Below are 24,508 nucleotides of genomic sequence, written 5' to 3'. Positions count from 1 at the left end.
ATTAATTAAGTTTTTATTTTGTATTAACAAACAAGCTTAACTCCATTAAGTACTGAAAATTTAATTTCAGCACTTAATGAAGTTACTAAACAAAATCTAACACGGTTTCTACATGTAGCAAATGGAGGGTTATTAAGGAAAGACATGAACTAATGACAATGTGTTGATTTTAAATGGAAAGAAATTTGTAGGGTAGCTAACCCAACGAATGAACACTTTCAGTGTAATTAAGTACATTTCTCATCCAAGTGATCGGGTCATTTTATCTAAAAGTATTCGAATTTATAAAACTAATATATGGAATGTCAATTATAATAATATACAAGTAAATAATGAAGTTTTAAAAGTTTTGGTAGGTTTTAAGCGTATTATACTTTTATCAAATAAAGTGATTGATTTAATCTACAAGTATTTTAGATTTATCATTAATTTTCTTCGATATTAAATTGATAATTACAATTATGTATATATTATATAGATTCTGTACTTTAAAACTTTTGATATATATTCTCCTACCATAAATCTAAATTTATCGCATCAACGTTTATACAATAAAAAAATTTACGTGTTGATATAAACTATAAATTTATGCAAATTACTGTTTTATATTTAAATATTCATAATAAACTTTCTTTATAAAATTTGTGCAACACATGGGTCCGATGAACTAGTATATATATAAACTTGACTACTATTCAATAAATGGGAATACAACTATAAATATATATATATACACACACTTTATTGAAATTATATAAATTTTTATAAATAAATTAACAAATATTTTATAAACAATTAATAATTGTAATTATGATAATTTAATTCTGGTAATTTTTTTCCAGTTATGATATTGATTACGGATCTCGTTCTGTCACTAGTGGTCGAGTGGGGAAATATTTCCCACTCCCCACTTTTTTTTAAATTAATACACATCTTTTTTTTAAAAAAAATTTTCTTGAATTTTTTTATACTATTCTTTAGATCCAATTGACAAGATGTTCGACAAACCGGTTGACCTCTTAGCCTAAATGACAAGATATCCGACAAACCGATTGACCTCTTAACCTAAATGACCATTACGGTCGGACTAATTCTTTCAAGGAACATTTAATTTCACTTTTTTTAAAAAAATTTCCTTTTTTGCACAGCGGTTGTAAATCTGGTTAGGACGATATAGTGGGTAACCCAATCAATCCCTTGCCTAAATGACCTGCTTGTAATTGTTGGATCGATATATTTTTTCCCTAACTTTTTGCAAGGAGTTAGCGGTTTTTGAATGAGGAGGTCTTCGGTTTATGTAAAGGAACGTAAGTAGGAGAATTTACAATGCTAACTTTAATATATGATTCAATTACTATGTAATTAATTAATTAATTACATTCATTATTATTGGAATGAAATAAATAAAAAAATATAAACAAATATGTCTATTTAGTAATTCCTGCAACACAAGGGCAAAAAAAAAACACTAGTCTATAATATTTGTGACGCTATAAGTATAATGCGTTAGTTGAAGTTAAATGATTGGGTAAATTGCACCGGTGGTCCAAAAAATTTTACAAATATTTCAATGTGGTACAAAAAGTTTTTTTGCTACTTGATGGTACAAAATATTTCGAAATTGTTTCAGTATAGTACAAACCGTCATCTCGCTATTGACGCCGTTAAGCCGTCTTTTACAAAATCTATAATTTTTGCACCATCATGTAACTTACGTAAAATATTTTGTATTATTAAGTCACAACTTCAAAATATTTTGCACCATTATGTAACATCCAACAAAAATTGGTTTTACACCATCAGCATCGATTTGACGGCGTTAATGGCGAGATGACGGTTTGTATTATACTGAAACAACTTTAAAACATTTTGTACCATCAAGTAGCAAAAAAAACTTTTTATACCACATTGAAACATTTGTAAATTTTTTTGGACCACCAGTATAATTTACCCTAAATGATTTGGTTAAAGTGATCAATAAATCCCAATTCCCATGTAAAATTCTCTCGCACAATCTGGTGAGATGCTTTGGGCCTCGCCCCCCGTTTCTGGGCTTTTCCATGGGCCGGCTAGCTGGGTTGGTATGGATTGGCCCACAGCCCTATCCTAATCCTCAGTCCAACAGGTCTGGCCGACGCAGTTTCCTAGCGAGGAGCTTTTTTTTTTTTTCCAGAAATAAGACTTTTATCTTTGAAATTAATTCCAAAGATAAATAAACTTTATATAGAATAAATTCTTGGGTCATTTTAAATCAACCCCTATCTTTGCAACATATTTAAGAACACGCTCAAAGAAAAGAGAAGGATGCCAACGGAGATGGAAGGGGAGGCGAGATTGCCGGTAACCTCATCAAGAGCTAGCAGCGATGTTAGTCTCCGATTGCTTCTCTATACGTGAAGAGAGAGAGGAGTGATAGGGGCCCAATGCCAGCCATCATAGTCCTTGGTGAGATCGCTTACGACCTGGTCGAAAGCGATACTGGCTAATAGTGGCCCCTGTAGCCCTCTCTATATTTTTGTGCGTATATTTTTCTTTTAATTTCAGAAATGGTTTAAATGAAACGAATTTATAAAATTTTGGATTTTGGAAATGATTAGACGTCAATATTAGTGTATTTGGAGAATTATTTTGTTAGGAAGAAAAAAAGGAAAGTAGCTTCAAATTTTCAATAGAAGATTTTGTTTCCTAATTTGGGAAAAAACTCCCCTGTCCGTCCCGACCAGATGATAGAAGGTTCATGGTCAAATACAATGTTAGAGATTATACCTACACCCTCAAAAAAGGGTCCATTTCAAATTTTTTCTTACACTTAACCATAGTTTCAGAATCTTATTCCTCTAGATATTTTTCCTTTTTTATTATCTTCCCTCACACATGTATTAATCACATTATTACCTCCGAGTGGAGGTATAGTTAAGAATTTACACATACATATGCAAAAAATCGAGACTTAAAATAATATTTTTTAACTGTGACCATTCAAAAGAATCAGAATTCACGAGTCTTTGATGTATCACTAGGTTCACGGATGCCCCCAATGAGTGGCCTTCCATGAGATTCATGAGCGGAGCATGTAGCCAGACCGTATCGAAAATCCGATGGCGTCGGCACTGCATGAAATGCAATAGCACGTTAAACTTGAGGGCTCAAAATGAGATAAACTAAAAGCACTGGGATAAATTTTGAGACTGTCACTGTGCAAACCCGAAAGAAGCGGGGGAGAGACGAGAGGAGGGTGCAAGCGAGGCGACAACCTTAAAACAGAAGCCATGGAAGTTGAGGAAAGCAACCTGCCGAAAATGGCCAAAGCCATCGTCCAACGACCCCTCTCCATAGTTTTCCGTAATGACCATTTAGCTATTTTCTTTGCGTTGCCATCTCAAATCTCCATCGTCGTCCTCCTCCCTCGTTCATGGCTCTGTCTCTCATTCCGGGGCATCCATGAAACCCATTTCCCGCCACCCATCCCCCGTTTTCTCAGAACAGAAATAACCTCCTTTAATTCTTCATTCGGCTAGGAATCATGGGTGTGAGGGCTTTCTTGGCAGTGGCCGCGCTGCTGGTGCTATCGGCGACGGTGGCCTCTGGGAAAGTTGCCTTCGAGGTGCACAGCAAGTTTAAGGGCCGCCAGAGGTCGCTCAGCGATTTGTGGGAGCACGATTCCACCCGCCATGGCAGGCTGCTCTCCGCCGTCGACCTCCCCTTGGGCGGCAGCGGCAATGCCACCAGTACCGGGTCAATGTCCTGCCACCCTGAGCTCCAAAAAATCCCCCTTGCGGTTTTTATGCTCGTTTCTTTTAGCTTGAAATTCTGTCTTTTCGCCCCGAAGGCTGGTTACTCGGCCATTAGAATTCTTTCCTGCTGCCATTTAGGATATCTGTCGGAGAACACTGCGAAGCAATTAAGACTTTTGTCCTCATGATGTAGAATGGAGGAATTTAATTTTGTCCTGCTGTCTCCGACATGAGACCGTCTTTGTAGTTTGTACTAATGAATGAGATATAAAGTCGCCATCCGTGAGAGGGGCAGGCCGACATGAACAAAATGTGATGATCTGAACAAAATGTTATCTGATTTAAGGGCTATAGTACATGGAAGGACCATCTAGGAAGTCTGTCTGACAATGAGATGTTGATTGGTTCAGGTTGTACTATGCCAAAATCGGATTGGGGAGTCCTTCCCAGGATTATTACGTGCAAGTCGACACCGGAAGCGATAACTTGTGGGTGCTCTGTTCTAGCTGCAACAGTTGCCCCACCATGAGTTACCTTGGGGTGCGTTTACGTTCCGGCAGATTTCATTTTTATTGGCCTTTTAACGGGTTGAAATTTTTGATTGATGATACTAAGTTATGCTTGTGTCAATTTGATCAAATGCAGCTAAAGCTCGAATATTATGATCCGAAGGGGTCGTCCACTGGTAACTCGGTCACCTGTGATCAGGAGTTCTGCAGGTACGCTAACAATGGTGCCATACCGGATTGCAAGTCCGATATGCAGTGCAAGTATAATGTCACTTACGGGGATGGGAGCTCATCCGCTGGGTACTATTTTAAGGATTATGTGCACTTGAATCAAGGGACCAGGAATCTCCAATCTTCATTGGCTAACGCGAGCATAATATTCGGGTAAGCTGCAGCTCTAGCGGAGGCCTTTATGATGACCAGAATTTCATTTTCCTTTTTACGGGGAGGGTGATGTTTGGTATATCGGTTAGGTCCAGTACAACTCAATAGTGCTTCTAGCTAGCATTTCTGGCAAATCAATTTATGGTATTCTTTTTTCGATCCTTCAATTTATGGTATTATTGATGGTTGTAAGTTAGGTCATGGGGTCACAATAATCATTCAGTTAGAATTTGCTTGTTTTTAATGCGGTATTGTCGTGCAAGGATTGTCTCCAATATTGTCATCGAGTTTCTTTGTGTTGTTGATCATAGGTGTGCAACTAATCAATCAGGGAATTTGGCCATGGCCTCCGGAGCTCTCTCTGGACTTATGGGTTTTGGGCAGTCAAACACTTCTGTGCTTTCGCAGCTCGCTTCGGCTGGAAAGGTGAAGAAGATTTTTGCTCACTGCTTGGATAACAAACGCGGTGGTGGAATCTTCACCATCGGGGAAATTGTCCAGCCGATAGTTAAAACCACTCCGTTGGTACCTCATCAGTACGTTTCACAACTTGTTTTCTTGTCCTCCTCCTCCGCATTAATGATATCTTTATTACGAATTTTCCTAATAACCTTGTGTGGGTTTTCTATTCTGTCTTTGTTTTCAATGATGCTGTAATGGTATTTCTTGCTTTGTTTATTAATACCTTGTTGATCAATTAGGTTAGTTTTTCTGCTTCACTTTTGTCACTTTTACTTTCATCAACTATCTTAGGTCCCATTACAATATTGTCATGAAGGCCATCGAGGTTGATGGAGAGGCAATACAACTTAGCATGGGTATATTGGGCTTGCTCTACGATGAAATAGAAGCAATTGTTGACAGTGGCACAACCTTGGCCTATCTTCCTGGGGACATATATGACTCGGTCATGAGCAAGGTTTGTGTACCATACAATGAACAAATTTTTGAAAATCCTAAGTACTTAATTATTCCTCATTGTTATGGATCATCTCTAAATTGATTTAATTAACCAGATTATGGCGAAGCAACCTGGACTAGTATTGCGCATTGTTGATAATACGTTTTCCTGTTTTGACTTCTCTGGAAAGTAAGTTAAATATTCCCAATTCCTAAGGAACTCTGTCTTTTAATACATCAGCGAACTATTAATGTTTTCATAAACCATTTCATGCTTTTAACTAGTCGACTATGACATTCTGCTTGCTAGGGTTGTTTTTTAGGCCGGATTATCAGTTACCCAAAACATGTACCCCTTAACATGTTTCCGCGTTTTATTGCAGTATGGACGATGGGTTTCCTGCTGTCAAGTTTCAGTTCGCTGGTTCCCTTAATTTGACAGTATATCCTCACGATTATTTATTCCAACATGTAAGTGCCTATGTTTTTGTTTTCAGTCAAATAATGGAGCAAAACCAAAAGGAAAGAGAACATTGTGCTGGAACTAAAACATTTTACTTGTCGGCTTTATTTCTGATATACATGCTCCTAGGCTCCTAGCACTTACTTAGGAATATCGGTTCACATTTTTCGACATGATAAATTGATATGTTATTGCAACTCTTCCCTCTGGACATTTTCTTTTGGCACATGTAAGGGGTTGGTGTCTCCAAGGTGCTCCTTTGCGGCTAATGAATGAAAATTTCTATCTTCATCATTCCAAAAAGGGGAGAAAAACTCGCAAAGCAACTTCAAAACACTAAAGCGCGACCTACATATACTTATCAGCTTTAGAATGTTTGACATTGAAATGAAGTAACTAGCGGAGGCAAATTCATGACATTTGATGATTTATACACTTACCGGTTTGGTGTATCTTTCTTTACTTTGATGAACTTCATTATACAGGAAAACGGTTGGTGCTTTGGTTGGTTGAGGAGTTCAGTACAGTACGGTGGGAAGGAGGTAGTCCTTCTGGGAGGTATGTACAGTAATTCCGACTTGACCTTTATATACCCAAACTTCACCACAACTCGACTTCTCGAGGTTTGCCTTTGTGTTTCCATGCAAATCTTGACCAAAGTCAAACATTATTGTGTGAGACTCTACAAACTAATGATCCCTGTTCGTATAAACGAGAAGCTAAAGCTGAAAAACGTAAGTTCTCTGGCTCGATTTTCCGTGTTGCTCATCCTGCTATAACTTCGAACTGCAGATTTGGTGCTTTCAAATAAGCTAGTTATATACAACCTTGTAAATCAGACAATTGGATGGGTTGACTATAACTGTAAGTATTCTGTACTGATTTACTGTATTATTGTTCTTCACATATTCATAGTTTGCTGTTAAACTATTATTAGATACTGCGTGCATATTCATCTTTCCAATTCTTTTAAATTGTTTGTTCGGTGTTTGCTTTTCCTTTTGCTCGAAAGATGCAGTATGTTCTACTTGGTGTCAGGTTTGACTTTAAGAGATGTGTTTATCCGAAAAAACTCGTCCTTGTCTCCGAATCCCCTAATCATAAAAAGTAGATTCCTCAGTTATGTATGTGTAGATATTATATCAAATAAATTTGAATACATAGTTTTGTTTGGCATAGATGTAGATCGATCTGGTTCATTTGATTCTTGCTCAAGTCAAACTGTGAAAAATTGTCATCCGTGGTTCCTTCGGTGGATGGATCTTATAACCTTGGATTGAAATTTCATTTGGCTGGAAATGTACTCTTCCATTCAAACTGCTACGTTTTTCTTACATAGTTATGCAATGCAAAACTAGTAACCCGAAGTGTCAGGACCCCAAAGGTTATTGACATTTATGTCAGAACCCCTTAAAACTCTTAAGTGGTGCCTACTGGTTCTCGACAACGTTGGTGCTTTTCTCTCCTTTTATTGTGACATTGATTTGCCCAATGTCAACTTCAGGTTCATCAAGCATTCAAGTGAAGGATGAGAAATCCGGGGCAACACACACTGTTGGCACCCACAATCTGAGTCCGAGTTCTGCTCCAGTGGTCGGCAGAACGTTAACGTGGTTCCTGTTGATACCCGCTGTTCTGTACAGTCTTGCATGGTAGTCCTGCTCACATTCGAAAATTTCAGAGTAGCCACAGGAAGAAGGGAAGAATGAGAAGGAATGTCACAGTGGTGAAAATAGCTGATGATGATATTGAGACAGAGATAAACCAAATTATATTCAATTATCTGCAAGTCTTAGAAGTGACTAATTATGAATAATTAATATACTCAGAGTTGGAGTCGAACTATAATATATATATATATATATATATATATTTTTTAATTTCCTTTTTTCCACAGAAAAATAAATTTATTAGAAAAATCAAGTCCTAGAACTGAAAAATGTTAAATTTAACACGGATAAAATATATAAACTAAAAGTGGAAATTTTTAAATTCGTCTGTGTTGAAGTATTTCCTTATCCAATATAATGGTTATTACCAATTGCCTCTTGATTTAATTAAAAAAACTAAGTAAATCGCAGAATTGATCATTCATTATTGTTACAGCTAATGGCTCTTAATTAACACAAAACCTGCTTGTTTTAGCCTCGTCGGTATGAGAAAAATCTTAAATGTTCTTACCTATGCATGATATGTGAAACCGATATTGGAGTGGAATGCGACCCATAAGTTTATAGGATGGTTGGGTTTTACTACCTATTAACTTAAGCATTGGGGTGGAACATTGATCATCAATTTATATCCCGCATAATCTAACATCAATTTAGAAAATAAAACAAAGCACGAACTCGGACACGTGAAACTCACAGGTCCCCTTTGTTACATGGAATTCTATGGGGACCTTGTACAATTTATGCCATTTAAGCAGTCCTTTAATGGTTTGGATAATTGAAGATTTATTAACTATGAGAAAACTATTGATAATATAAGACTTAGCCGATAATTATTATGTGAACCCCAGCAATGCGTACATGCGAGACTTGTTTGATAGGCTAAGGGCATTTTGAAACATAATTATTTGGGCATATGGGCTTCCAGATTCCAATATACACACCGGAGAGAATATAAATGTTGCCTAAAACTGTATATTGGAAATATTTGGATTTTAATAATTTGGAAATAACGATTCCGAAATATTTGGATTTTTTTTTGGTAGCGTGTATATAATCTTCAGATATTGTTAACTTGTTTATAACCATCACATACGGCAATATGGTAAATACCAAGTAATTAGAACTTAATTAGACTTCATATATATTCTGGACTTGGATTCATTTCCAGGGGAGTTTCCTGAAAAGATAGATTTACCCTGACAAATCTCGATAATCTGATAATTTATTTTGTATGATTTGAATGCAGCAATTGATCAATTCACTAATTATAAAAAGGAGATAATAATTTTTCACCGCAGTTCGCCAATTGCACCACAAGTTTTTGTGGTTTTCACTTTCAAATTATTTTCTTTTCTACATGACATATGTAATTCAGCTCGTCCACATGTATATGGAAAGTTGAACGAATGATGGCCTGAGGTTTCATCACGTCAAGAGAGGCTGAGTATGCATTGTGCGATGACCGAGCTTAACCCTCTTGGATAGGCTGGGAAGTTCTATAGAAGGGAGTGAACTTAAGAACTGTGATATATGGTATCACGTGATTTAATAAAGAGCAAGAGAATTTTTAGATGTTCATCAAAGATTTTCTGATGATTTTCGAAGATATGCTGCCATAAATATAGGCTATGTAAAAATTCAAACTTGCTGTATATTTTCTGAATTTCCTCATTGGAAGTTGAAGATTGCACCATGAAGCTCAGCTCCTGTGTGGCCTCACGTCCCCTTTGCTTCTTCACATTTCTGGTAGACACCAATCTCTTCTTACCGCAATACCCCGATTCGTAATCTTTCTCTCTTTATTGTACTACTTTCTCAGGATATAAAGATAGTATGAGCATTTTCGATGATCATTCTTGTAATTTATTGCTTTCGTGATTCAGGCATTTGTGGTGCTCGTTATCCCGGTCGGGCTGGTACCGTTCTGGCGAGGTATCATGAGCCGTATCGAGAGAGAAGTGGATTCGGACTCTGCTAGGCTCAAATCTCTGTTGATATCGGAGATTGAGCAGACTGCAAAACTGATGATTCCCCTTAATTTTACGGCCACGAATTTAGCTAGAGTTTGCAATTCGTCTCTCAACGGGCCTGAAGTTTCATTTGCCGACATTGAAAGCAAGGTATGGAATGATATGCCCTCTGATTGTAAATATATATATATATATATATATATATATGTTAGCAGTCTTCTCATGATCCGTAGGCAAGCTTTAACTTATGATCTCGGGTAAATGACATGGTAGAAGTGAATTTTCGTCTAAGATCGCTTCTTGTAACAGGTGGCTCCATTGATGTTTCAAACATTATCAGTGGTTCCATTTGTCTCGGAGATTTCATACATTGGATTAGGTGGCTTGTTCTTCTCCTATTACCTCGATGGAAACAGAGTGGTCTCACTTTATGCCAATTCCTCAAGTCCTTCCAATTCGAGTTCGTACAATTGGTATAAGCAGCTCGTGGACCCCGATACAGGAAATCTCTATGGAATTGCCTTTCCTTACCATCCATTGGTCCATACAGATAATTCTGGCTGGTTTCGTAAAGCCGTCAACAGCTCGAGCGGGTATTTTGCATCTTTAGAAGCTGGGTGGAACAGTGATCAGGATCTTGTCCTGACAAACACAGCCCGCCTCGGGATTGGAGGCATAATTTCGGTTGGGGTTCCAGTGAATTCTCTGAAAGGGATGTTCTTGAGCATGAATCTTGAGGGTGCGAGCTTGTACTTGATCAGTCAAGATGGGAGACTTCTTCTCCAAGGCCTCCCGAATACTCAACCATCTCTTGTTGGCGATGGATCAGTCTCCTTTGAGGTGAAGAGTGGACAAGGTGAGATGGTTCAGCTCGTGAATCTGACATGCGATTATTCCAGCGGTGGTGATGACAAGTTAAGGGATGCCAGAATCACCTACTTGAGCACGACGTATGTGCTCTATTGTTCACACATTAAAATTCTGGGAATAGAATCGGTATGCAGCAAGTTCTTTTACTTTTTTGAAAAATTTCGCGTAGAAATGTTTCAATCCATTCAGTTCCATTCATGAAACTGGATGTGCATTGGATGAACATGACAACCTTTTTCATTTGTCCAATGATGCAATTTCCGATGTATGTAGGTATACATACTGGCTGTTCCAGACGACTCTCTGACGAGCACCATCCGTGGGAAAAGCAAGCTTGTGCTCATATTGTTCGTAACGCTAATTGTTGCTCTGCTTGTAGCTGTACTAAGCTTTGTATGCATAATTGCGGGATCCACGAGGAGAGAGATGCACTTGTGTGCAAGGCTCATTGAGCATATGGAGGCGACCCAACAGGCTGAGAGGAAGAGTATGAGAAAGAGCAAAGCCTTTGTCGAAGCAAGCCATAACATTCGGACTTCCCTCGCTTGCATAACCACCCTCATCGAGAATTCCTATCATGAGGCTGCTACAATGCCTGAGCTCGTAATGAACTTGCAGCAAATGGATAAATGTGCAAACGAGCTGTTAGGTATTGATTCGCATAATATTTTCCTGAGAAAACTAGATACAACGATTAAACTGCTCACATGGCCAAGAAACAGTAGAATTATGTGGTTCAACGGGTAGCCATTCACCTTATTTTCGAATGTATAGAAAGAAGTTCCGAAAAATATGACCGATGAATGACAGTGATAAATTATTGTGTTCAGGTATATTGAATTCCATTCTTGACACGAGCAAGATCGAGGCGGGGGAGATGCAGCTTGAGGAGGAAGACTTCAATTTGGCCCAACTTCTTGAGGATTCGGTTGATATGTTCCATCCTTTTGCCATGAATAAGGATGTAGACTTGGTCTTGGACTTCTTTGATGGCTCGGTTCTTGAGCACTCGTTCGTAAGGGGTGACAAGAGAAAGCTCAAGCAGATCCTGAGTAACCTGTTGCACAACGCGGTGAAATTCACGCCCAAGGGGCATATAACAGTTCGGGTGTGGGCCCAGAAAATGAGCTTGGAGAATGTCATAATAGCGGATAATCAGAAGGGGTGGCGGAAGAATTTGTCAGGCTTGTTCTTTGGGAAGGATGTGGCAAATCAGGATGTTCAGGAGGTAGTCGCATTCCAGAGGAACCCAAATTCCATGGAGTTTGTGTTCGAGGTGAATGATACAGGGAAAGGGATACCGAAAGAGAAACGTAAGTCGGTGTTTGAGGACTATAATCAGATAAAGGATGCATCTGAGGGACAAGGAGGCACCGGTCTTGGCCTTGGGAGCGTCCAGTCTTTCGTAAGACCTGTCGAAACTACTAATTCTGCATTTGATTTGCTTCAAATATAGTTTCTCATATTAAATTCAGATTTACTATTTCAGGTACGTCTAATGGGTGGCGATATAAAGATCGTAGACAAGGATATTGGCGAGAAAGGGACATGCTTCCGCTTTAATGTTGTTCTAACCGTGCTGGGTAACATCAGTGCTTCACCTGACAAGTCGATGAAAGGGGAAGACATTGAACTAGGTCCCCAGAGAGAAATTAATCCATGGCCATGCCTGACAATCCGAACCCCGAGTCCTAGCCGAAGCTTGAGCATGCGGGGGAGTCCAAAGCAGAACAGCAGCCCGAGACCAGTGGGATCATCAGGTGTAGTCTTGTTGATGGGGGATGAGGAGCGTAGGAGAGTATGTCGGAGCTTCTTCGAGAGGTTTGGGATAAGGGTCTGGGAAGCGAGGGAGTGGACTGACCTTCCGTTTCTCCTGAGGACGGCTCAGCAAAAGCTGAACCTCTCTCACCACAGCTCGTCGGGCAGATCGGATGTTAGTCATCAGAAGAGTGAGAGCCTGAGCAGGTCTGCCTCAAAGAACTCAAGCAAAGGATCAAGCCCGAGTCTGCCGGTTCACAGTCGCAGTGGATTCTTACTGCTGGTAATTGATATGAGTTTCGGGCCGATCCAGGAATTGATTAGGTTTGTACGGGCATTCAGGAAAGGGATCCATAGTAGTGCCACCAGCTGCAAGGTAGTCTGGCTTGATAAGCCACGTGCTAACTACAGGATTGTCCTGGAGAAGGAGGGTAAGCTCGACCGCTGGGACAATATTATTGTCTCAAGGCCCTTCCACGGGAGCCGCTTGATTGAGGCGATCAGGCTATTGCCCGAGTTTGGGGGATCATCGGTGGTGAGGAATCAGAGCCTGAAGATGAAGAGTAGGAAACTGGGCCTCACAGTAGGGGAAGTTGACTATAGTACCAGTTCGATAAGAGAAGTCAGGGGGGCCGCTCCAGGAGCATCCAAGCCGCTGAGTGGGAAAAGGGCATTGGTAGTGGAGGACCAGCTAGTGCTACAAAAGGCCGCAAAGGCATTGGTTATGAATCTTGGGGCAAGTGTAGAGGTCTGTGGGAATGGGGAAGAGGCGGTGTTGATCGTATCGGGCAGGCTTGGTGAGCAGAAGGGGCTTGGGGATGGAGCCTCTTCTTCTGCCGTGCTGACTTATGATTTCATCCTCATGGACTGTCAGGTAATTTCTTATGAATTTTTTTTTAAATTATAGAAGAATAAGAAAGACTACCGAGGTAGCAAGCTTTGGAAATATATGACTTCTCTGGGTTTCGAATTGAAGGCAAATTCATCTGATCGGAAAGCTATAATTGATATCTTGTGCAGTTGCCGAGAATAAATGGTTACGAAGCAACTCGAAGAATCAGGGAGGAGGAGAAGCGGTACAATGTTCGAATCCCGATCATTGCATTGACTGCTCATTCTGGGGGCCCAGAGGTAAAGATGACTTCAGATGCCGGGATGGACTCGTACCTCCAAAAGCCTCTCACGAGAGACAGCCTCATGGAAATCCTCTGTAAATTGAACATTGCATGAATTTCACTTTGCCCATTTCTGAGTTTGTTTGTAAAATGAATTTCAATTTGTTGATTATGAAGATTATGTTGATGACAAATTTAGGCACTGTACACTCATATTGACAGCGGATTCAGAGGGTCGATAACACTTAGAACAAGTATTCCCAAGGACTGAATCATACTTGTTCTCATGATCATCATCCTTCGTTTGCTACGAAATAGACTGCTCAGCAGAAACTCATCACCTTCCACCACCGTAAGCCTTAGCTTGGCTCTCCTTTCCTAACAAGTAAATCCAAGGGGTTCGACAAAAGTTACAGAAGATGAGAAAATAAGGCCAGAAATTGAGAAGATTAGGCTCCAACGGGAGTTGAAAATCCGGAAAAGGGAAAGAGAGGAAAATGTGTTGTTAGGTAGACTCGACAGTACCAGCTAAGATTTTTTCTTATTGGTAAATAGTAAGTTTTAATGTAGCCTAGGCCATTTCCTGATACATCCTTCTCCTTCTCTATGGCTTTATTGTCCATCGAAACCCATTAACCCTAGTGCAGATTTTCATTAATTTGAATCTATCATGGAGTTATCATTTGCATCGGAGGGTAAAACTGTCCTTAGAAAATGAACATTGTTGTATCTTTGCTGTGCTTTACAAGTTCTAATAAGTGAAGGAGATATTCAGTTCTCTGTTGAATCCATAATTGACCATACGAAACATATATGCCTATACTTTTTCGAGAAACGTCGGCATAATGAGCACAAGAGGAGGTTTCAAGCATCTCACACATATTGCAATGCACGGCTTTGATCGCACTTTACCAAACACTTTTGTAGTTCCTGCGAGTACTATATCAGAGTGCTATAGAAATATGTTTTGCATGATCGTAAAAATACCAGAAAAAGTTTAGTGTGGATCAATTAGACACGTGAATTGCTACAGAGAAAAGAAGCTTCAGAAAAAGAATAGTTTTCTGTACTGTAAGCAGTCTGGAAGAATGAAGAACATAAGGAATTTCATCAAAATCAAATAACCATATATAAATTTTCTTAAAGCGTGAAAATTTTATAAAGGGCGACTGCTGCCCTCTAGGCCGTCTCTGTCCATGCTTGATTCCGTGCAATATATTATTTGTTTTTGATGAAGTACTCCAACTAACGGAGAAATGAGATGTACCGTAGTAGTACATGCCATCGCTATGGTAATTTAGAGATTCTTGGTTTTATTTTCATTGCGGAACTGCTTATGTGCTTTCATTAGGTTTGCTAAATATATTTTTCTTTGTATTAGGTCCATAGGCCTTTTGTATAATTGAAAAAAAGTGCTCCTGCTGATGAAGTCAAATTGTCCAGTTGTCAGATCATCCATCTTCCTTGTATTGTTGCATTTAGCTGTTGATGTTCAAAAGTTACAAGTGCCCTTGATGGACATCCAGAAAAGCCACAGTAGGTCAGTACATCTGAGATGACTGTTCTGATATCATGTTAATTAAATGCTATCATCATCTCCTTTGAAGAGATTTGTCATTCACACATAATGAGATAAATCTATTCATTAAGTAGTATTTATCGCGTGCATTTCAGCAGTCAAACAATATCTTCATTTGAGATTTCAACGCGCATCACATATACTATCTAGGTACAAACTACTTAGTATGTGATTTAGGAAGTGCCGCTATTTCTTTTAGCGGCGGCATATGATCTTAACCGGCGGCGGGAATTTAACTAGAGTCAATTACTCACTCCTCGGGCCCCTTTTTCCGCTACAATTTTTTTTTTTAAAAGTTGAGACTATGGAGTGTCATCCACCTTTGTACATTTTGTCAACTGCACCAACCCTCCACGTTCAATTACATTATCTAATAAATAAAACAAAATTTGCCATTATTATCTAGATTTCGTTTTTAATGCTATCACAAGAAACTGGATTCTCTCGTAACCAAGCAGTAAAAGAAAACCATGGACTGATACGTTATTATAATCTACATGAAAGGGAAATCTAGCGAGTACCTTTTCTTTCGTTCATATATCATCATCATCTTTGGCAGTTGGCAACTTAGTTCTTTTACTTAGGGTTTTTTTTGTAAGGTAAAGTTTTTCTTTCTGGCTAATGAACTTCCTTCTCGTCATCCTCCTCCTCTAACCATGCAGCTACAAGAACTTCGTAATTTTGTATTATATATGTTCTATAATTGCAGATATCTTGATCTTTCCGGGTAGAGATTCCTAACTTATGTTTTTGTTTTTTTTTTAGTGCATTTGAATGTGAGGTAGATGCTCGACAATTTTATACGAAGTTGCATATGTTATATTGCTTTCTCATAGCCAGTCCCGTTAAAGCTGGAATAGTCATGAAGACTCACATGATCGGGCATTAGATCTTTAGATGGATGTGGAATTGAAGGCCCCGATGGATCTCCAGTTATAGGTTACACAAACTTAAACTATATATATATATGGAATTTTTTATCCCACCTAGAATGGTAACGGGGCCGTTATGGCGATCCATTCAAACACGTGCTAAATGTATATATGGGATTTTGAGAACGTTGCGTGTATTTCAGTAACGGTCGAACAATATCTACAAGTAGATGTTTCACATTTTATTTAAGATACTAATAAAGAATTAGAATAAAAATATTAGGAAAGTAATCCCAAGTTAAATTATTTACAAAGAAGTGAATTTGAGAACAGTCAGATATATGTGATTACATGAAATCATGTAAATTATAAAGAAAAGCCTCGTATTATATTTCATTATTTACATTCAGAAGGGAAATTTCTCTTACATATAAGTTAGTGTGTGTATTCCAGTATTGCTTCTTTAATTCTCAGTCAGAAAATTAAATTTCAAACGGTTGTATTGCTCTGATAAGCAAACAATAATGTATAGGAATCTGAATCTTCCTCATCAGAAGTTGAAGAGAACAACATGCAACTCAGCTCCTTTCCTGTGTTACGACCTGTTTGGTTCTTCGTGTTTCTGGTAAGTATATCTTTGTTACGTTTCCATGAAGAGCCTGAACTACCGGTTAAGAGCAAGCTCGCGCTCATAGTGCTTGTAATGTTAATTGTTTTACAGCTCATAGTCATCCTCAGCTTCATATGCGTAATCGTGAGGGCTGCAAGGAGAGAGATGCGCCTGTCTGCTAGGCTCATTGAACAGATGGAGGCGACTCGACAGGCTCAGAACGAGAGCATTGCCTTCGCAAAAGCAAGCCATGACATCCGTGCCTCCCTTGCCTGCATCAGTGCATTCATTGAGATGTGCTATCATGAGGCTGCCCCTATGACCGAGCTAGCTAAGAATTTGGAGCAAATGGACAATTGCGCGAAGGACTTGTTAGGTAGAAATGCTCTCAGACGTAATTTACTTCCAAAAAGAAAGTACTTCAAATACAACTATTTCCTGTTCTTATATTTAGTTAGACCAGCAATTGGTTCAACTGGTTGCATTGTGTTGTCTTAAATTTTTGGAAATGCTTGTGATTAATTTTGAGTCTTTTTCGGGTCTAAGAATATTATTAGATTGTATTAGGCTATAGGCCTCCCTTATAACCGAAAAAAAATATTATTGGATTAATCACAAGCATTTGCAAATTTTCCCTTTTAAAAGGTCAATCTTGTTGGATGAGGACGTACATAATTTATTATTATATCATTTAAAAAATACTATCGTTTCCCCTACAACCAAACGTGTTACAAATTTGTCTATAAAGAAAGAAAGAAGGAAAAAAAAAGGTGTAATATATGGCCATCTTTTGCGGCCCAAAAAGTCTATAACGATCTAGTTTTCTTAACTGAGACTTGAGATGAGTTATAATATATATATATATATATATATATATATATTTGGACCTAAAGCACTTTTCCAAATATAGTCAGGCCCTTAAGTTTATTATTTTATGTATATAACTGGGAAACTGATGTTTGGCAGCAATACTATGCATTGTGTTCAGGTTTACTGAATTCTATTCTCGATAAGAGCAAGATTGAGGCCGGAAAGATGGTGCTCGAGGAGGAAGAGTTTGACTTGGCACAACTCCTTGAGGACGTGGTTGATATGTTCCATCCCGTGGCCATGAAGAAAAACGTTGACGTGGTCCTGGACCTCTTTGACGGCTCGATGCTTAAGCACTCAATCGTAAAGGGAGACAGGGGAAAGCTCAAGCGGATCCTCAGCAACTTATTAAGCAATGCAGTGAAGTTCACACCTGAGGGGCATATAACAGTTCGAGCATGGGCTCAGGAACCAAACTCGGAGGATCATACCATCCATACGACTAATCAGAAGGCACAGAAGAAAAGGTTGTCCTCGTGGTTCTTTGGGAAGGGAGAAGGCTGGTGCAAAGATGACGAGGGGGTGAACAGATTGCAGAGGAAACCAAATTCCATGGAGTTTGTGTTCGAGGTGAACGATACTGGCAAAGGGATTCCAAAAGAGAAATGGAATTCTGTGTTTGAGAATTATGTACAGGTACAGGAAACTGCTCAGGGAGAAGGAGGGACCGGCTTAGGCCTCGGGATCGTTCAGTCTCTGGTAAAATTAATTAATCAAGCTTTCCATTTACAACGTGAAAAGTTTGTCTGAACACTTCTTTCTCTCATCTTTTCAGACAAATTTTCATGTCTTCTTTAAATTGAAGTTGATAGGAACAGTTTTTGCCAAGGAATGGGTAATTTTTCCTAGTGCTGAATTTGGGATCTTTGATTAATTCAGGTGCGTCTGATGGGAGGTGACATAAAGATCGTGGAAAAGGAGATTGAGAAGACGGGGACATGCTTCCGCTTCAACATGCTGTTTGCTGTTTCAGGTGGCATTCTTGTTTCACCCCACAAGTTGATGAATGAGGAAGGCGCCGAAAAAGGATCCAAAAATGTTTTTGGTCCTGAGGCGGACCTGAGCCTTCCTTGCCGCTCGAGCTATGAGGGTTTATCGCTGGCCATTCTACTGATAGGGGGCACGGAGAGGAGGAGGGTGTCAAAGAGCTACATGGAGAGGCTCGGGATAAAAGTTTGGGCAGGGAGGGAATGGATTAAGCTCCCTTCAATTCTGAGGAAGGCCAAGCGATATCTGGACCTCTCTTGCCACAGCTCATCGGGGGAATCTGACATGTCCCAGAATGCAGATAGCCTAAGCGAGTCGGCCTCAAACAACTCCAGCAGCGACCAAGACCAGATTCAACCCTTTGATAGCCGGTTCTTGCTTCTTGTGGTTGACTTGAGTTTTGGGCCGATTATGGAACTCATCAGAGTCGTATCGGAATTCAGAAGAGGGATTCAGAATACCAATACTGCCAGCTGCAAGGTAGTGTGGCTTGATAAGCCATCTGCTCATTACAGGAGAATCCTGGAGGAGGAGCCCGACCTAGACCTCTCGAATGATGTAATCATTTCGAGGCCATTTCATGGGACCCGTTTGATCGAGGTGATCAAGCTTCTGCCTGAGTTTAAGGGATCCTCAGCAGTGAGGAACAGAACAGGAAAGATGAAGAAGATTGCAGTCGGTGATGATGATAGTAGTTCAGGTTCGATAAGAGAAGAGGGTCCTGACGAGGTGAGGCTATTGAGCGGGAAGAAGGTACTGGTGGTGGAGGACGTTTTGGTGCTACAGAGGTTGGCTAAGTGGACTTGTCTGAGTCTCGGGGCAAGTGTTGATGTCTGCGAAGATGGGGACGAGGCTGTGTCAATCGTTTCCAGTAAGCTCAGAGAGCTGAGGAAGCTTGCCGATGGAGCCTCATTTTCATCTTCTGCTTTGCCTTATGATTTCATCCTAATGGACTGTGAGGTAATAATCTCTAAATAAGTTCGGTCATCGATATATATATATATCTATATATACTATTTTTCTTTTAATTTTATAACTTAGCTATGAAGACGGAAACATAAACTTGGAGTAGTCCTTTTTTGTTAGTTTCTTTATTGATACCAAAGAAAAAATCGGGACGAAAAGTTTTAAATTGCACAAGATCAAAAGGTTTTCCGATGATAGCAGGAATACAAAAATTTGAAAATGGTTCTTTGTCTACCAATTGTTGCAGAAAGTTTTTGGTGACATGAAAACAATTTGTTGGGATTTCTCAAGATATTCTTGAAATCTGGTATCTGTCATGATATGAAATTTTCTTGTCTTACAACTGAAAATTGATTCTTTCCCCCTTAATTTTACTTATCAGACCGCTGCTGACGGCGAGGAACATATGCTATAGAAACGTTTTTTTTCCGAAGTCTATATTCCAAATTCTCTTGGTTTTAATGCCTAAAGTGATACTAGCTCGCTAATTATAATTTAGATGGGAGTCTAATTTTCACCTCTTAGCAGATGCCGATAGTGAATGGTTATGATGCGACTCGAAGGATCAGGCAAGAGGAGTTGGAATACAACGTCCGAATTCCAATCATTGCAGTTAGTGCTCATTCTGAGGGTCCAGAAGTGAAGATGGCATTCGAGGTGGGGATGGACTCGTACATCCAAAAGCCTCTCGAGAAAGAAAGACTCGTCGAAGTTCTCCAAGAGATGAACATCACATAGATTTGGCAAACTCATGCATGAAACTCTATGTGTACCAAGTACAAACTCTAAAAACAATAAATAAAGTTGAGTTTCGGTATTAAGAAAATCAAATTATTATAACCTGATATTTAAAAATGCTTATATTATGTTGGAATTTCCCTATATTTGGTCTGACATAAGCCCTTAGAAGCAAGATACCGATTCTAATTACTAATAGAGGAGAGGTAATATATATAGATACATTTTTATTTATTTTTTATTTTGGCAAATGGAGGAGAGTTCATTTGATTGTGAAGAAAATATTTTCATTGCCTGAAGGTCTGTCAGAAGCTAACCAAAAAAGGCATCACAGAGCCTCAATAACACCCATGTCACGGACGCATTATACAAATAGTCTTACTATAATACACCCCAATTTGAAAGAAGTTTTTTGTGTTGTGCTGAAATGGCCTTCTTCTCAAAATCCTTAATTCCACACAGCCTATAACGAACAACAACCTGAATTTGAGGAAGGACTTGAGCAGTGATATGAGCAAAACCATAGAAGATGCAATTATTTCGAGCCTTTCAAACAAAGTAGAGGTGGGTATGCCACGATAATATGGTATTCTCCGATGAAAGAAAGGACATTTCTTAGTTAATATTCTCAAGACAAGATTTTCATAGGGATGCATCAACTTTAAGTAATTATTATTAATTACAATCTCATTATGATCTTTGTCACCATTCACATCAATCACAGCAGAATGTCGACTTCCCTTCCACGTTGAAAATTGTTCCTCTTCAACATATCATCTTCTCTTATACACTCTCATGATAATCCGCTCAAGCAACGATTTATTGAGATCCCGATCAAATCGGGGGTTGGGGGTCAGCAACGACCCCAGTGATCATCGGCCACCTCAGAGGGAGAGGGAGTGCGGTAGATGCTTGTGACCCTCCCCGCCCCTTGGTTCAACTGACTTAGTGGTTCCTTCTATATTTTCCCATTTTCTATTTCATTTTTTTAATCTGCAAAAATTAATTATCATTTAAATAAAACGCAAAATTAATTTTTTGGAACAAAAAGTTGATGGTAAAAGACAAAAGTAAAAATAGCACATGGAATGTTGAGAGCAAGATTGAACATAATTAAATTAAGAAAAACTTAGAAAGAACTTGAATAAACCACCACATATTGATAACCAAAAGTGACTTTTTTTCCTTATGAAAACTCTCACTTTAATATTTGTCAGTCCATGTGTGTTCTGAACTCTTAGGTCCCATTTGATTTGTAAGTTTGATTTTAGAATTATGATTTTGATTTTAACTCAACACACTACACAACAAAAATACACGTTTCCCAAGTCAAATTTATAATCTCATCTCATTTGTCCTTTTCCACAATCAAAATCAAAATCAAAATCAAAATCAAACTTATTTTAACTCTAAAATCAAACGCACCATTAGAAAAATTCAAATTAATGTTTGACATCTTTTCTTTTAAAATTGGTATTGTATCGTCATATATTTTTAATTATATTTACTAATTATTTCTTTTGCTTCACGTCAAATTTTATTGTAACGCAATTTGTTAATATCAATTTACGTAAATCCTGGCCAACAAATGAAACAAGCGTGCAATAAATTTGTTTTAGGTAGAATCACGCAATCCCACTTTCGACGCCGACTAGCTGAATATCTTACGAGATTGGGGTTACCAGGTGTACCAAGATGCAATCCCAAGGATTGGTAGCGAAACTACCAACCTACCTTACCGTGCTAGAGTGTAACACCATGGCCCCAAAGGTCCAGAGGTTTAATCGGCAGCTGGGTTTATGAGAGATGTCGTTGGAGTGATTGACTATGATGTTCAAACAATTACACAGCTCGAGAATTTAGCCGCTAGGATTCTCCCTAATTCGAGTGCTAATAGTAGGATGATGTCGACAGACGGCTAGAAGCCGGTCTTGGATGTAGCTTACGACCGGGATTGGCTCGTGGGAGAGTTGTGTGGCTTCGCGGTAAATTAGCTAGAAGTTGAATGAAGCAATGGGTTCGCTACTAGGAGCCGAAAAGGATGAGTTGAGGCTGGAACCTTAGCTCATGGAAACCTCCTTGATCGGGAACCAAGTGGGGTAAAAGGGATATGCCGACGGATCGGTAGGATTGCCTCGGAAGGCTATTGCATGGTATTGAAAGGGTGCATGAAAAGATAGCTATTGAAGTGCGGTGCGATGAAGTAAAGATAAAAATAAAGGTGCGTAGAGTAGAGCCATTATGTGATTGATGTCGGAGAGGGGAGGGGGGAGATTACATCGAATGGCGCCTCTCACTCTTATAGGATGGATCTAGAAAACCTAAAGGGCATATCTCGGCCTTATTTTATGGAAATAAGCCACATAAAGTAATAAAATTTGTGCTGCCCCAGCAACTAGCTAAATTAGGAAACATAATATTCTAACTAGCTAAAGATAAGGAAATTGCCTAACTAAAATAATTTACTTGCTAGACCTCCAAGCAATCTCCATAAACGCTATCTTCCTCCAAGGAAAGACTCCTTGGACGTCAGATTTAGGGCACCAGCCATGCCTCTGCCTTGATTCACACGCATCAACCCAAAAAAGGAAGAATATCGAACAAATTCCTTAATCGAGCTAGTAACCGTGTGTGTTGCGCTAACTCTCCATATCTGGTGTGCAAACCAAGGAAATAACTCCCGCTACCATGTAGACTCACGTACTTGTCCTCATGTATGTCCAAATTCATGCAATAATGCCGTTCAGGAAAGAATCAAAATTCCTCCCTTAGTACAAGCTAACAGCTAGCTCTTGGCTAACTGATCTGATCAGCCTGGCTAGAGCATTTCACCACTTTTTTCTCGAATTACCTTCCCCCGGCAGCTGTCCAAATCAGGTAGTGCCACGGATCCTCTAGTCTTTGATCATGGGCTACTCCTATTGGGGTGGTCCCGTGGACCTTTATGTGCTTAAGCCCATTTACCTCGAAGTGCAGAAAATAAGTGTAGACAAAAATATTTTTCTAGAAGAAACAAAGATTTTTGTAAGTCAAGCATACAATAATCATATGAATTATTTCCCCTGGCCCTGATGGTTTTACAGCATTCTTCTTCAAGCAGGGATGGCAGGTAGTAAAAAAAGGATTTTGTTGCGGCTATTCAACATTATTTCCATACAGGAGCATGAGAAGGGAAGTAAACTCGACTATTGTCACACTTGTTCCCAAGAAGGCTTAGGCTGATTGTATGAAAGATTTTCAGCCCATATCTGGTTGTAATGTTGTCTATAAGTGTGTTGCAAAGATGTTATCCAACAAGCTGAAGATAGTATTGCCTCTTGTTATTAGTTTGAACCAAGCGGCTTTTATGCAGGGTAGGAAGATCTCTGACAAAGTTCTTCTTGCACACGAGCTAGTGAGGAATTATGACAGGCAACATATATCGTCCAGATGTGCCATCATGATAGATTTAATGAAGGCCTTTAATTTCCTAAGTTGGGAATTTATTATGAGTAGCGTGGTGGCAATGGGTTTGCCTTCCAAATTCATCGGGTGGATCAGAGGTTACATCACATCTCCTTATTATTTAGTGACCATCAATGGAACTCTCACATTTTTTTTTTGGTAAGCGAAGAGTGTGGCAGGGTGACCCGATTTCTCCATACTTATTTGTGATTGAAATGGAGTCTCTTTCTCGAATTCTTGGTGTTGCAGCTGTTTAAGGCAAAGTTGGGTTTCATCCTTGGGTAAATCTTTGAAGTTGAACCATTTATGCTTTGCGGATGATCGTTTTATTTTTTGTAATGGGTCAAAGGATTCTTTTGCTGCTATCTTGGATATATTGAGTCTTTTACGAATGTCCTGGTCTTAAGCTGAATACGGAAAAGCCTGAGTTCTTTGTTGGTGGCTTGAGCGAGGAACGAATTGCAGAATTGCAGGAGCGTTCTGGTTTTAAGAAAGGGGTTCTACCTGTGAGGTACCTGGGTCTTCCTCTGGTGTCCGGTAAGTTGTTTATGCGATGCTGTGAAGTCTTAACAGAAAAGATAACAAAAAGAATCAGAAACTGGACAGTGAAGTACCTTTCTTATGCTGGAAGAGTCCAATTGATAAATTCAGCTCTTTTAAGCATGGTCAATTATCGGTGCTTGCATTTCTTAAGAGGGTTGTGAGATTGGTTCATCAGAGATGTAGGAATTGTCTTTGGAAGGGGCTACAACATTACACTGGTAGGGGAAGGTTAGTTGGGAGAAGGTTTGTCTACCTAGGAAGGAGGGAGGTTTGGGAGTTAAGGATGTGGTTGTTTGGAATAAAGTACGTTTAGTGAAAAATTTCTGGGACGTTCTTATTTGTTCTGGATCATTATGGGTTGCTTGGGTGAGGAAATTTTTGGTTAAAAATAGGAGTGGTTGGTCATTGAAAGTCCGAAGTGATTCCTCTTCGAGTTGGAGAAAGCTCCTGCAGTTGAGATCTATGATCTACGAGTAGGGCCTTTAATTAACTATTGTGAAAGAGGCTTGAGATGCTTTCCAAC

The 24,508-nt window shown here is 39.2% G+C and overlaps 3 protein-coding genes across 3 annotated transcripts; all 3 read left to right on the top strand.

The window, feature by feature from the left end:
* The first annotated feature begins 3,215 nt into the window (after positions 1 to 3,215).
* LOC116210461 (aspartic proteinase-like protein 2) lies at positions 3,216 to 7,765 on the top strand. The gene is made up of 11 exons (XM_031544336.1): positions 3,216 to 3,342; positions 3,519 to 3,735; positions 4,145 to 4,274; positions 4,380 to 4,627; positions 4,939 to 5,163; positions 5,381 to 5,546; positions 5,644 to 5,717; positions 5,911 to 5,998; positions 6,476 to 6,548; positions 6,783 to 6,854; positions 7,495 to 7,765. The coding sequence occupies exons 1-11, from the start codon at positions 3,270 to 3,272 to the stop codon at positions 7,644 to 7,646; spliced, it is 1,518 nt and encodes a 505-aa protein (XP_031400196.1). The 5' UTR covers positions 3,216 to 3,269; the 3' UTR covers positions 7,647 to 7,765.
* A 1,590-nt stretch (positions 7,766 to 9,355) lies between these two features.
* LOC116212217 (histidine kinase CKI1-like) lies at positions 9,356 to 13,491 on the top strand. The gene is made up of 7 exons (XM_031546785.1): positions 9,356 to 9,409; positions 9,547 to 9,783; positions 9,943 to 10,629; positions 10,777 to 11,152; positions 11,334 to 11,908; positions 11,993 to 13,135; positions 13,282 to 13,491. Exons 1-7 carry the CDS (start codon positions 9,356 to 9,358, stop codon positions 13,489 to 13,491), a joined length of 3,282 nt encoding a protein of 1,093 aa, XP_031402645.1.
* Positions 13,492 to 16,358: 2,867 nt separating this feature from the next.
* Positions 16,359 to 20,100, top strand: LOC116210525 (histidine kinase CKI1-like). The gene is made up of 5 exons (XM_031544408.1): positions 16,359 to 16,452; positions 16,549 to 16,813; positions 17,426 to 18,006; positions 18,187 to 19,254; positions 19,789 to 20,100. Exons 1-5 carry the CDS (start codon positions 16,399 to 16,401, stop codon positions 19,996 to 19,998), a joined length of 2,178 nt encoding a protein of 725 aa, XP_031400268.1. The 5' UTR covers positions 16,359 to 16,398; the 3' UTR covers positions 19,999 to 20,100.
* Positions 20,101 to 24,508: the final 4,408 nt, after the last annotated feature.

The sequence above is a fragment of the Punica granatum genome, chromosome 6 (genome assembly GCF_007655135.1).
Source record: "Punica granatum isolate Tunisia-2019 chromosome 6, ASM765513v2, whole genome shotgun sequence".
Lineage (NCBI taxonomy): Eukaryota > Viridiplantae > Streptophyta > Magnoliopsida > Myrtales > Lythraceae > Punica > Punica granatum.
The sequence above is the reverse complement of the archived record's forward strand: the minus strand, read 5'-3'. Positions and strand labels throughout refer to the sequence as shown.

Excerpts from the sequence above, each read along its gene's own strand:
- LOC116210461 (XM_031544336.1), top strand. The coding sequence starts at position 3,270 with ATGGAAGTTGAGGAAAGCAACCTGCCGAAAATGGCCAAAGCCATCGTC. Across the intron at positions 5,547-5,643 it reads ATGACTCGGTCATGAGCAAG|ATTATGGCGAAGCAACCTGG; the intron begins GTTTGTGTACCA and ends TTAATTAACCAG. Across the intron at positions 6,549-6,782 it reads GGAGGTAGTCCTTCTGGGAG|ATTTGGTGCTTTCAAATAAG; the intron begins GTATGTACAGTA and ends TTCGAACTGCAG.
- LOC116212217 (XM_031546785.1), top strand. The coding sequence starts at position 9,356 with ATGAAGCTCAGCTCCTGTGTGGCCTCACGTCCCCTTTGCTTCTTCACA. Across the intron at positions 11,153-11,333 it reads ATGTGCAAACGAGCTGTTAG|GTATATTGAATTCCATTCTT; the intron begins GTATTGATTCGC and ends TATTGTGTTCAG. Across the intron at positions 13,136-13,281 it reads TCATCCTCATGGACTGTCAG|TTGCCGAGAATAAATGGTTA; the intron begins GTAATTTCTTAT and ends TATCTTGTGCAG.
- LOC116210525 (XM_031544408.1), top strand. The coding sequence starts at position 16,399 with ATGCAACTCAGCTCCTTTCCTGTGTTACGACCTGTTTGGTTCTTCGTG. Across the intron at positions 16,814-17,425 it reads TTGCGCGAAGGACTTGTTAG|GTTTACTGAATTCTATTCTC; the intron begins GTAGAAATGCTC and ends CATTGTGTTCAG. Across the intron at positions 18,007-18,186 it reads TCGGGATCGTTCAGTCTCTG|GTGCGTCTGATGGGAGGTGA; the intron begins GTAAAATTAATT and ends TGATTAATTCAG.